General features: G+C 42.0%; 1 protein-coding gene across 2 annotated transcripts in view; it reads right to left on the bottom strand.

The window, feature by feature from the left end:
* The window catches only part of ADAMTS3 (ADAM metallopeptidase with thrombospondin type 1 motif 3), a 167568-nt gene that overhangs the window by 6666 nt on the left and 147127 nt on the right, over positions 1-13775 (bottom strand). For both annotated transcript variants that reach the window (XM_060687042.2, XM_087875227.1), the window contains exons 18-21: positions 13517-13682; positions 11691-11823; positions 8374-8581; positions 5689-5806 (exon numbers count right to left, since the gene is read on the bottom strand). In XM_060687042.2, the coding sequence (XP_060543025.2) occupies positions 5689-5806; positions 8374-8581; positions 11691-11823; positions 13517-13682 (625 nt within the window). The remainder of the gene's footprint in view (positions 1-5688; positions 5807-8373; positions 8582-11690; positions 11824-13516; positions 13683-13775) is intronic.

Below are 13775 nucleotides of genomic sequence, written 5' to 3'. Positions count from 1 at the left end.
GCCAGGCTCAAGGTTGACTCAGCCTTCCATCCTTTCTAAGGTAGGTAAATTGAGGACCCAGTTTGTGGGGGCAATAAGTTGACTTTGTATAAAAATATACAAAAGTATGAAGGCTATTGCTTTAACGCATTGTAAGCCGCCCTGAGTCTCCGGAGAAGGGCGGCATATAAATCAAATAAAAAATAAATAAAAATAAATCCAGGCATGTTTTTTCCTCTCTCATTTCTAGAAATGGGTGGTAGACTTCAGAAAAATTCTCACCTGTCCTGGGACTCCCATGCATTTTTCCTATGCATTATTGACAAGCTATAATTATGAACATGGCTGAGGACAGAATTATAAACAGTAACTTAGCACTCTCTTTTGCGTTTTTAGCAACATTTTGAAGCGTCAAAATGCTTCAGAAGTGCATCTCCAGGGAGCTACTGCTTGGATAAATAAGATTAGAGGGGATTAAGTCAATTGGCACCTGAACCTTACTTTGCTTTCCTGGAAGAAAAGCAATTTCTAAATACGCTACTTAAGAGGCCCACTCCAAGTTGAATCCTACATCATACATTTCATACAGGTTGGCCTTTTTTTTGCAAAGGCCACTGGGACTTCTTAATTTTTTTTTTTTCTCTGAAAATTGCCTCACGTCCTCAACTCTCGGCTTTACTCAAAGCCTTTGAGAAGGCTTTAATGGGAATTGCTGATCCTTTCACTAAGTGTTGGAAAGCTTCTGGGATCTCTCTCTCTTACTAACTAAGTAACTCTACCAAACAAGAAGAATATTATATAACAAAGAAGATAGAAAGGAGAAGGGTGGAGAGGGTAGGAAGAGGAGAGGGAGGGAGAGGAAAGGAAGAAAGGGAAAAGGAGAGGATGGAAAAGGAGAGCCTTGGTGGCGCAGCAGACTAAAGTGCTGTTAAGTAACACCAGTTGCCTGCAATTACTGCAAGTTCAAATATCACCAGGCTCAAGGTTGACTCAGCCTTCCATCCTTCCGAGGTAGGTAAAATGAGGACCCGGTTTGTGGGGGCAATAAGCTGACTTTGTATAAAAAAGAGCACCGCTTGGGGAGGCCCGAAAGCCCTACTAAGCAGGTATATACAAAAGTATGAAGGCTATTGCTTGACGCATTGTAAGCCGCCCTGAGTCTCCGGAGAAGGGCGGCATATAAATCGAACCAATAAATAAATAAATAAATAAATAAATAAATAAATAAATAAATAAATAAATAAATAAATGGAAGGACAGGGGAAAGGAGTAGGAGAGAAGATCAGAAGAGGGAAAGAAGAGAGGATTGGGGGAAAGGAAGGGGAAGTAGGGAGGGAGGAGAGGAGGAAGGAGAAAGTAGGAGAGGAGAGGAGGTTGGGAAGGGAAAGAAAGGAGAAGAAGAAGGCTTGTTGCGAAAAGTGGGAAGAAAAGGTAGAAGAACAACTCCGAATGTAATTAAAATCTTTGTCTTAGTTTAATGCTTTCTTTAAGGAAAATATATACATATATGATTAATTCTGTATAAGAAAATGTACATTTTATATTACGTGGATAAAAAAAAATAAAACTGAAAAAACTTTTCGGAAAAAAAAAAAAAAGCTTGTCCCCAGGCTTTTAAATATCCGATGTGCTTGTCTAACACTACCATTACTTGCTGTTTTATTGATTAGGTTGAGGTTTGTATTTCCAAAGAGCTTTATTATTACTTATCCTTCTTTTCTTTTTCTTTTTCTTTTTTTTTCTTTCTGTAAATCACCCCGAAAAAGGCATTTATTGTTGAGTCCACTGCAGCCTATGAGGCTAATTGGAAAGGAGTGACGGCATGATTGTTTCAAAGCAAAAGAAAATTACAAAACAACAAAAACAACAACAACAGACCCATCTTAGCTATAGCAAGTGTGCCAAGAGGAAAAAAAAAAATAGAACATACAGTAGTGGCCAAATTTGTGGAAACCTTTTGAGAAAAGTGTATTTTCTAAAACTTAGCTAATAACACCACTTTTTTTTTTTTTTGGAGTAGTACCATAAAATTATATATCCATGGAAAGATAATTTAATCAAGAATGCATTGCAAGAACTTTTATGGATGATTTGCTCTTAGAATAGCAGTTACAGTATAAAGAAGAAAAGTGAAACACGTAGAAAAAAAATGAGATATACAAAAATGATCACCATGTCTGTTAAGACTTAGTTGGGTAACCTTTAGCCTTACGACATCTTCCCATGGAGTGAACCAGGGGTGAAATGCTCCCCGTTCAGACTGGATCGCCCGATCCGGTGGCGATGGAGGCGGGTGGTTCGGAGAACCGGTAGCAAAAATCCCTGCCCCACCCCCGCCATACCCAGCTGAGCCACACAATCATCAGAGGCTTTTTTTTTTTTACTTTTAAAAGCATTTTTTGTACAACCTCTTCGGCCGAAAAAATGTTTTTAAAAGTAGAAAAAAAAACAGCCTCTGATGATCGTGTGGCTCAGCTGGGATCGTCAAAGGCTCTTAAAAGAAAAAAAAAAGTCTCTGCCAGTCAGGCAACTCAGCTGGGATCGTCAGAGACATTTAAAAGAAAAAAAACTCTTTCTAGGGTCTCAACCAGGGGTGAAATGCTACTGGTTCGGACCGATTCGGGCGAACCGATAGTAAAAAATGCTACCAGTTCGGACAAACCAGTATTTCCGATGATCAGCTGGGTGACGATCAGCTGTGAGGTGTGATTTATATTAGCTAGCATCATCAGATTTCAGATGCTTTCTAGCTAATCTAAATCGCGTGGCACAGCGGATCCCTCCCCCCCTTCGCTATTCTATTTACCTTTGCAGACTCGGAAGGCTTCAAAATGTTCTTTTTTTAGCGCTGTGCGGGCACGTCTCAAGTGCACATGACTCTCAGACTCACAGAACCGGTAGCAGACTTCATAGGATTTCACGCCTGATCTCAACATCTTTTTTTGGTATCGTGGTGACCAGAACTGGATGCTGTATTCTACATGTTGCCTCCCTAGTACAATGTGAAGTGGTACTAACACTAAGATGTGATCTTGATATTCTACCTCTGTTGATGTAATCTACGAATGCATTAGATATTTAGCAGCTGCAGCACACTGCTGGCTCATGCTTAAGTGGGGGTCTTCAACCCCCTACTCAGGCAAGAAACCATATATCATTTCATATAGATGTTTGCCCAATCTCTTCTTAAAAACTTCCAGCGTTGGAGCATTTGCAACTTCTGGAGGCAGGCTGTTCCACTGGTTAATTGTTCTCACTGTCAGGAAACTTCTCCTTAGATCTAGGTTGCTTCTCTCCTTGATTAGTTTCCACCCGTTGCTTCTTGTCCTGCCTTCAGGTGCTTTGGAGAATAGCTTGACTCCCTCTTCTTTGGGGCAGCCCCTCCAATATTGGAAGATTGCTATCCTGTCCCCACCATCTTTCTTTTCATTCAATTAGACATACCCAATTCCTGCAACTGTTCTTCGTATGTTTTACTTTCCAATCCCCTAATCATCTTTGTTACTTTTCAACTCCTACCCTCAAAACGACGCTATAGAGCACTGCACACCAGAACAACTAGACACAAGGACAGTTTTTTCCCCCGAACGCCATCACACTGCTAAACAAATAATTCCCTCAACACTGTCAAACTATTTACTAAGTCTGCACTACTATTAATCTTCTAAGCGTTCCCACCACCCATCTCCTCCCACATGACTGTATGACTGTAACTTTGTTGTTTATATCCTTATGATTTATATTGATATTGTTTCCTGATTGCTTATTTGTACCCTATGACTATTATTAAGTGTTGTACCTTATGATTCTTGATGAATGTATCTTTTCTTTTCTGTACACTGAGAGCGTATGCACCAAGACAAATTCCTTGTGTGCCTAATCACACTTGGCCAATAAAAAATTCTATCTATCTATCTATCTATCTATCTATCTATCTATCTATCTATCTATCTATCTATCTATCCATCCATCCATCCATCCATCCATCCATCCATCCATCTATCTATCTATCTATCTATCTATCATCTATCTATCTTTTCTATGTAATCTTTCCAAAGTCTCAATATTATGATTGATAGGGATGTAAAGAAAATCCTGAGATGCTGCTAGCTTTGTTTTTATGGATGCAGATTCTTCCTACACTTTGTGCCACTAATGAAGTCAGCTTAATAGGATTGCTTTGATAAATTCTAAAAGGTTTGAAATGAAGCAGAAACATTCTATGGATTCCCACAGTCCCCAAACGGGTAAAGCTCTGGTGCCCTCTAGTGTCCACGATGTTAAAAAACGAAAAGCAAGCCATATATTCTATTCCAGTGATGGCTAACCTTTTTGCCATCGCATGCCAGAAGGGGGGGGGGGCAGGGGAGGGTCGCACGGGCACGTGCCCACGCGCATGCGTGCGCAACCCCCTCCCCCCTCCCCCCCGCTCCTGGCACATGATGGCATGGTAGGCCCGTTTTTCTTTCTTACCTGGTTCCAGATCCTCTCTGTGTATCTGGGAAGGGCGAAAACAGCCTTTCCCACTTCCCTGGAGGCCCTACGGAGGCGGAAAGGGCCCATTTCCCAACTCTCGGTGGGACAGGAAGTGACATTTTTTGCTATCCCCAGCCTCCAGGACCTCTCTAGGAGTCTCTAGGAGCCTCTCTAGGAGTCTCTAGGAGCCTCTCTAGGAGTCTCTGGAGGCTGGGGACAGGAAAAAACGTGCCATAGGTGGCACACATGCCATAGGTTCGCCATCACGGTTCTATTCTATTCTATTCTATTCTATTCTATTCTATTCTATTCTATTCTATTCTATTCTATTCTATTCTATTCTATTCTATTCTATTCAATATGCATGCTGATTCTTTACAATCTATAAAATGCTGGTGTATTTTGTTACTGCATTTTCTTTTCCTTATTTGACCCTGAAATTAAATCCTGGACTTTATTATTTTCATTTCATTTTTAAAAAAATATGGTGATAAGACTAATCAGTTAATAATAAGAGAGTAAACCCCACTCCCTTCTAGCACTGATGATGTTACCCAATTGGATAATGAAACGTCTTGTTGGGGAAACAGGAGGGGTCAAGAGAGAGCCTAGCTTGGAGTCCATGTGCAGCTGCAAGCAGCATAAGCTTGACCTGCCACAAACTCCATGAAGCTTTCTGGTCTTTCCTAAGAGAAGGCAAGCAGTCTGGGGAGTCTCTTGTAACATAAAGGTAAAGGTTCCCCTCACACATATGTGCTAGTCGTTCCCGACTCTAGGGGGCGGTGCTCATCTCCGTTTCAAAGCCGAAGAGCCAGTGCTGTCCGAAGACGTCTCCGTGGTCATGTGGCCGACATGACTCAACGCCAAAGGTGCACGGAACGCTGTTCCCTTCCCACTAAAGGTGGTCCCTATTTTTCTACTGGCATTTTTTTACCTGCTTTCGAACTGCTAGGTTGGCAGAAGCTGGGACAAGTAACGGGAGCTCACCCTGTTATGCAGCACTCGGGATTCGAACCGCTGAACTGCCAACCTTTCGATCGACAAGCTCAGCATCTTAGCCACTGAGCCACCGCCTCCCTTTTTTCTTGTAACATAGGTAGTAGATAATAAAGTTACCGACTTTAATTGTTTACGATTTGCTCCGGTTGCTTACACCTGTCAGCAGGAAAAACAACCAAGCTCAGATACCACCAACGACCAGACAATGAATAAATTACTACCACTACTACTTACCATTGCAGGGTGCAAGTTTGCAAACCCTCATGGATTCTGGCTTTTCTCCATCACACTGATCACCTGTGCGGCATGACACCTGCCTGGATTCTGTCCCTTCACCACAGGTGACCGAGCACTATGAGAAAAACAAACGAAGATGATACAAATATCTAGGTTTCTGCATGCGAATGGCCAGTTATGTTATAGATGGGTGCTTCGGTATTTTTTTTGTTAATGTATAGAAATATAGACAGAAAGCTTCCCAGGACAAAATCCAGAATTAGGATTCCTTGCTTGGATGTATACCAAGTTCTTGCCAAAGAGCTTTGTATATTTAGTAGAGGCTAAAACATATGAAGAACGGTTGCAGGAACTGGGTATGTCTAGTCTGATGAAAAGAAGGACTAGGGGAGACATGATAGCAGTCTTCCAATATATCAGGGGCTGCCCCAAAGAAGAGGGAGTCAAACTATTCTCCAAAGTACCTGAAGGCAGGACAAGAAGCAATGGGTGGAAACTAATCAAGGAGAGAAGCAACTTAGAACTAAAGAGAAATTTCCTGACAGTGAGAACAATTAATCAGTGGAACAACTTGCCTCCAGAAGTTGTGAATGCTCCAACACTGGAAGTTTTTAAGAAGTTGTTGGATAACCATTTGTCTGAAGTGGTGTAGGGTTTCCTGCCTAAGCAGGGGGTTGGACTAGAAGACCTCCAAGGTCCCTTCCAACTCTTGTTATTCTATTTTATTTGATATACTGCTCGGAGCAAAGACATTATACCAAGCACCAAGATATTAAAACACAGGCCTGATTTGCTAATTGCATATCGAGTTTCACTTTTAATATCCAGGTCCATCATCAATTGCTTTTCAGAAACACTAAAATGTGGTTTACAATGGCAACGACTCGTTAACTGCCTTGTTCAGCAACAGAAATTCTGATCCAATTGTGATTGTAAGTTGAGGACTGTACTTTGGGCCGTGTGTTGTTAACCCAGTCAATTCAACTAGTCCATAATATTGTCTTAGGCATGGTCACTGTTATTTATTTATTTATTTATTATTTATTTATTTTATCATATTTGTATACTACCCTACTCCCGGAGGACTCAGGGCGGTGAACAGCCAAGATAAAAATACAAAAAACATACAAAAGTTAAAAGCTATTAAAAATAGATTAAATAATTTGGGCTCAAGAAACAAATTTAAAACATCCAATTTATATAAAACATTTAAAACCCAATTTAAAAGGGAGAGTTAGGCCAGACCAGCCTGTTGGAATAAAAACGTTTTTAGGACGTGGCGGAAGGTGTGTAAGTCTTGGATCCTCCGTATCTCCGGGGGGAGCTCATTCCAGATGGCAGGTGCCCCCACAGAAAAGGTTCTCCCCCTGGGGGCCGCCAGTCGACATTGTTTGTTAGAGTTAAACGTACAGTCGCGGAAGAAAATAACAGTCACGAAAGTATCAGAAACTTGGAATTTGGCTCAGGTTGTGCTAGTTTCCAGAAACGAGAAGACTTTAGATCAGGGGTGTCAAACTTAATGTCAGCACTTCAAGCTGCATTTACTCTAGGGCTGACATAAGAAGGAGAAGCGGAGGCATCTGGAAAGGGACATTTGACTTTTCACCTACTTATTTTCCCTGGAGATAATATCCCCTAGGAGATGGGATGGGAGGGGGGAAATTCCTTTGAGCTGGAGCAGTAGATTAGGGGTAGAGTGACTTGGAAGATGGCCAATGAGTGCAGAGGAGTGGGGAAAGGAAAGGGAGGGTTTTGGGTCAGGAAGTCAGTGTTGGCTGCAATGGAGTCAGAGTTAGAATGTCCTTTTAATAAATGGGAATTTTTCATCAAAGACTTTGTTTGAAATGCAATTTATTTGAGACGACCTCGAAACCTGACACTTGATTTCATTGAGGGTCGCATCAGGGTTGTGTTTGACCTCGGGGCGGTGGGGGTGGGTGGTCAGGGTGGGTATGGTCAGCTTGACATCACTTGTGTTGGGGGCCCCTTTGGCGGCCTGAGCACTCTGCCAGCGAAAACGGCCTCACGAGCTCCATTTTTGGCTGCAATGGCCTCCTGCAACCCTCTGCCAGCAAAAACAGAGCTCCGTTTTCGCTGGCAGAGGCACTGTGGGCCAGTCCTTTGCTGTTTGCAGGGCAGCCTGGCGGGCCAGATCTAGGCATCCCACAAGCCAGATCTGGCCCCCAGGCTGTCAGGTTTCAGTGTCGTCTCAAAATAAATTGCATTTTCAAACAAATAGTCTTTGATGAACTCTTTCATTTATTAAGCACGACAATCTGTCCCCGATTATATCGTAGCCAACACTGACTTCCTGACCCCAAACCTTCCCTTTCCGTTCCCCAATTCTCTGCGGCTCATTGGCCATCTTCCAAATCACTCTCCCCATATCTACTACTTCAGCTCCCAGGAATGTCTCCCCTCCCATCTCATCTCCTAGGGGATATTATCTTCAGGGAAAATAAGTAGGTGAAAAGTCAAGCGTCCTCTTGCCAGCTGCCCCCCTCTTCTCCTCCTTATGTCAGCACTGGAACGAATGTAGTTTGGAGTGCTGACACGGGCCTTGCGTTTAACACCCCTGCTTTATATGCTTACTGAGAAATTAGCCTTTCAAAAGTATCAGAAACTTGGATTTTAGCTCAGGTTGTGCTAGTTTCCAGAAACGAGAAGACTTTAGATGCTTACTGAATTCCACGGCCCTGTTTTCCACTGAGCTGGACATGGTGTTCTGTTACAAGGCCTGCGACTTTCCGGGCGTTCTCCACTGCAGTACTTAAAATGGACGGAGCGGTTTGCACCATCGTGAAGCGGCTGAACGCAACGTACGCTTCGGATTTGGTAACCGGATGTCCCACAGGTTTTGGTGCAGTGCTCCCATTCTTCTGCTACCCAACTGCAAAACAGAAATAATGTTTTGTTTTGTTTTTAACACTGAAAAATGGAAGCCGATGGACAGGCATCATTGATGATCCATCAATGATCCTTGCAGACTGTTAGGAAATGGCTACTGTCTAACTAGTTGGTCAGGCAATATATAAACTATCAATACATGTTTGTCAAAAGGTATTATATTGCTTTAAGACTGTATTGCATCATCCTGTATCCTGATTGGCTAAGCTCTGTAGCCAATGTATTTAAGGAGAAGACTGAATCATGGCTTGTGGACACTACACCATTTTATCTGCTTATTTGCTGTTACTCTCTACCTGATCTCTCTGTATGATCACTGTCTGATCATTGCTACTTGTTGCTTTCTACTATTTATTGAATGTTTTAATACTGAACTTGTTCCTGTTTGAAACTCAAGAAGAACTGTTTTATTGTGTAATGACAACAACTGGTAAGAAGACTTTGTACTTGGCATATCCCTGAATTGATATTTTAACTATCGCCTTATCTGTATATGACTTGGATTGTTATTGGACTTTGCTTTACTTTTTTCTAAAAAGTAAAAGACTACCACAACTCAGTGTGTCAGTATATTAACTGTGGTATTCACTCTCAGCCGCTTTCATGTGCATACTCAAGGGGTACTCTGCTCAATAACCCATAACATCGCTTATGAGCCAAGAATATCCTTAACACAGACCGAAGAATATCTGCAGGATAGCAATAGCAATAGCACTTAGACTTATATACCGCTTCACAGTGCTTTTTACAGCCCTCTCTAAGCAGTTTACAGAGTCAGCCTCTTGCCCCCAACAATCTGGGTCCTCATTTTACCCACCTCGGAAGGACGGAAGGCTGAGTCCAACCTTGAGCCTGGTGAGATTCGAACTGCCAAACTGCAGTCAGCCGGCAGTCAGCAGAAGTAGCCTGCAGTACTGCACTTTAACCACTGCGCCACCATGGCTCATGAATGAAACATTAACGCTGCAACCTATTTGATTTATCTGTCATAGAATAAATTTTCCAAAATGGACTTCTTGTTAGCGGTAGTCCTTGACTTATGACCATAATTAACCCCCAAATTTACCTCGCTAAGGGAGAAAATTGTTACGTGAGTTTTGCCCTGTTTTACGATGTTACTTGTCAATCGCTGCAAATTAGTAACACAGTGAATCTGGTTTCCCCGTTGAATATCCTCATCAGGAGGTCGGGACACTGCAACTGTCGCAAATATGAGTCAGTGGCTAAGCATCTGAATTTTGATCCCGTGTCCATGGGCGTGCTGCAACGGTCATAAGTCACTTCTTTCAGGGCTGTCGTAACTTCAAGCGGTCACTAAATGAACTGTTGTAAGTCGAGGACTATCTGCAGATTCACCGTTCCGGTGTTTTATATTTTGATACACGTTTGATATGTTCTTTCAATGAATTTGATGTACTGGGCTGCCTTTTGCTACGCCGCACGAAACAAATAAATACATCAATCCAAGGGAATTGAACGATTCCCACTTGCCAAGAATCAGCACTTTAATAAAGCGGAATAATAAAAGCTCAGTGCCGGAGTCTAAGCCAATATTTTTTCTTTGCCTACTGGAGAGTCACTCTAAATGAACATGACTCTGCATGACATTCTCTTGTAATGTACAGTATAGTTGAGCAACATTTTTTTACTTTGTTTTTACAACAAAGGATGCACTATTTTTCCTCTGCTTTTTCCCTGGAGCACAGAGATGGTTGCACTGGGCTCTTATAATATTACAGATGAGGCTGGAATCCCATTTTATGGCTAATCTTCATACCTCTAGGTTGGAAGCTCTATTTTAGTTTATTTTAGGTAAAGGTAAAGGTTCCCCTCACACATATCCCGACTCTAGGGGGCGGTGCTCATCTCCGTTTCAAAGCCGAAGAGCCAGCGCTGTCCGAAGACGTCTCCGTGGTCATGTGGCTGGCATGACTCAATGCCAAAGGCGCATGGAACGCTGTTACTTTCCCACCAAAGATGGTTCCTATTTTTCTACTTGCATTTTTTACCTGCTTTCGAACTGCTAGGTTGGCAGAAACTGGGACAAGTAATGGGAGCTCACCCCATTACACGGCACTAGGGATTCGAACCGCTGAACAGCCGACCTTTCGATCGACAAGCTCAGTGTTTTAGCCACTGAGCCATCGAGTCCCTTTATTTTATTTTATTTTATTTTATTTTATTTTATTTTATTTTATTTTATTTTATTTTATTTTATTTTATTTTATTTTATTTTATTTTATTTTATTTTATTTTATTTTATTTTATTTATTATTTTATATTATTTTATTATTCTATTCTATTCTATTCTATTCTATTCTATCATATTCTATTCTATCGTATTCCATTCCATTCCATTTTTTAATTTATTTACCAGATTTTCATTCCACCTTTATGACTTTATAAGTAACTCATGGTGGCAAACATTCCTAGTATTCTTTTCTCCTCCTACTTTCTCCATAACAACTCTGTTAGGTGGGTTGGGTTGAGAGTAACTGGACCAAAGTTATCCAGTTGGCTTTCATGCCTAAGGCAGGGCTAGAACTTACAGACCACCTGGTGATTGGCCCAAAGTCAACCAACCAGCTTTCATGCCTAAAGTGGGACTAGAACTCCCAAGTCTCCTGGTGATTGGCACAAAGTCTTTCTGCCAGCTTTCTTGCCTAAGGCAGAACTAGAACTTACAGTCCCCTGCTGACTGGTCCAGTCACCCAATCAGCTTTCATGCCCAAAATGTGGGACTAGAACTCCCAGTCTCCTGGTGATTGGCACAAAGTCACTCTCCCAGCTTTCTTGCCTAAGGCGGGACTAGAACTTACAGTCCCCTGGTGACTGGCCCAAAGTCAACCAACCAGCTTTCATGCCTAAAGTGGGACTAGAACTCCAGTCACCTGGTTCCTAGGCCAGCCCCTTAACCACTACCCCAAACTGGCTCTCCTTTGTCAACATGGGTTGACAACAAGACTGTCAATGAGCAACTCTACATTTTGTTTACTTAAGGAGAGATGCTACGCTTCTGCAAGAGGAAGTTCCTTTGTTCAACCCGAGTGGCCGGCACAAATTACATCCTGGGGAAACGAGCAGATGCTTACAATGGCTGGGTGCATTCCTGAAGGTTGCACATCCTACGAATCGGTTTAGGCTTTTTACTGGCATCACAGAAGCCGCGTTGCACCATTTTGTTATCACTTTTCCTGCGGCATCCATATTTGGTGTATTGGAAACCTGGAGGGAGAGAGTGGGGGAACAGATAATATCCATGTTAATAGCAATAGCAATAAGACTTAGATTTATATACTGCTTTATAGTGCTTTACAGCCCTCTCTAAGCAGTTTACAGAGTCAGCCTATTGCTGTTGTGGCCCACCAGCGGCCTGCGCGGATCGTGGCTGATCCCGATGACGAGGAGGCTGGTGTGGGGTTGCGCCAGCAGCCTGTGCAGCCGGCGCTTGCGTTGGACAGCGAGGAGGCTGAAGAGGATGTGGTGCCAGAGGCAGAGACTCAGCCAGGGCCTTCAGAACCTCCAGAGGCTCCTTCAAGTGGAGAGAGTGAAGTGGAGGAGCCTCTCCTCAATGCTCGAGCACGCAGGGCTGCCAAAAGGCAGGAGTGGCTACTCAGGAAGAGGAAGTCTCCTCGAGAGTAAGGTTTGAGGATAATTGGCCACTCCCTTAGCCTATTTAAATCACACGCAGTTAGTAATTTGTTGCTGGAAACAATGTGTAATTATTACAGAGCATGTTGGAGAGTGAGTGTCTTATCATATCTTGTTTTCTGGGCTGGTCGCCAACCTTTGCCGGACTTTGTTTATTCTTGGTACGTTATAACTTTGATAAGGACAGAACAATTGCCCCCAACAATCTGGGTCTTCATTTTACCCACCTCGGAAGGATGGAAGCCTGAGTCAACCTTGAGCCTGGTGAGACTCAAACTGCCAAATTGCAGGTAGCCGGCAGTCAGCAGAAATAGCCTGCAGTACTGCACTCTAACCACTGCGCCACTGTGGCTCACGAATGAAACATTAATGCGGCAACCCATTTGATTTACTAAAATGCATATTAAAATTGTGTGTATGAATAGTTTACGCTCAGAACTGGAAAAATAACAATATCGGAAGACAATGTGATTAGAACAATCATGGAGTGTGCGGAAATGGATAAGCTTACGAAGGAGATACAAGAAAAAGAGGAAACAGAATACTACCTACTACCTAGCCTGGGAGAGATGGTATAAATGGTTGGAGGAAAAGGGAAAAAAAGGACAAGGAAAGATTAAATACGGTTGAATTAGGAGTAGAAATATAAGAACAAATGGGAAGAAACAATCATTGTGGGAAGGAAATTGGGTACACGTTTATGTCTAATGTAAATAAAACAATTAGAATAATATAATACAATATAGTGGTATATATATGATATATTAGAAATATATGTATAAATGATATACTAGGATAAGAGAGAGAAAATGTATAAAAGTATGGATTACTGACGTGAAACTGTTGAAAAAAAGAATGTTAATATTTCTTTTTGGGTTTTTTTTAAAAAACTGTTTAATAAAAATATTTTTTTTAAAAAAAAATTGTGTGTATTCAAGAAAATATTTTTGGGAATGTTCATTTTAGGGAATGAACCCATTTTAAAATGGATTTTTCAAAGTCAACCGATTTATTAGAGAAAATATTACCGTGTTTCCCCGAAAATAAGACCCTGTCTTATATTTTTTTGAACCCTGAAATAAGCGCTTGGCCTTATTGCCATGCGCTCAAAAGCCCGATTGGGCTTATTATCAGGGGATGTCTTATTTTTGGGGGAAAACAGGGTAATACAGAACGTATTAATGAACGGGGATGGATTATCAGCCAATCCCTAGGTACAAAATGCAGACAGCCCCTTGTTCTCCCCTTCCCAACTATTCCAACGTGCCTCCTCCACAGAGTTTGGAGCACTGGGACCAACTCTTCAAAGCCCACTCAAAGGTGTCCAGTTCCTCTTGGAGGACATTGTTACTGCTGACATTGGGCACAGAATCCTCATGAATTATGTATCGGTAAATCAGGCTGGATTGGGTGTTGTTATCCTGAGGAATTACCTGTAAAAGGACGAGATGACAAAAGAAGATGTCAGTATTGCAAAACATGGAGTCCTTCTTCTAGGCCTTTCAGCAATTGCCTCAACCCAAAAA

The sequence above is a fragment of the Pantherophis guttatus genome, chromosome 8 (assembly GCF_059756535.1).
Source record: "Pantherophis guttatus breed Tessera chromosome 8, ASM5975653v1, whole genome shotgun sequence".
In the NCBI taxonomy this organism is placed as follows: Eukaryota; Metazoa; Chordata; class Lepidosauria; order Squamata; family Colubridae; genus Pantherophis; species Pantherophis guttatus.
The sequence above is the reverse complement of the archived record's forward strand: the minus strand, read 5'-3'. Positions and strand labels throughout refer to the sequence as shown.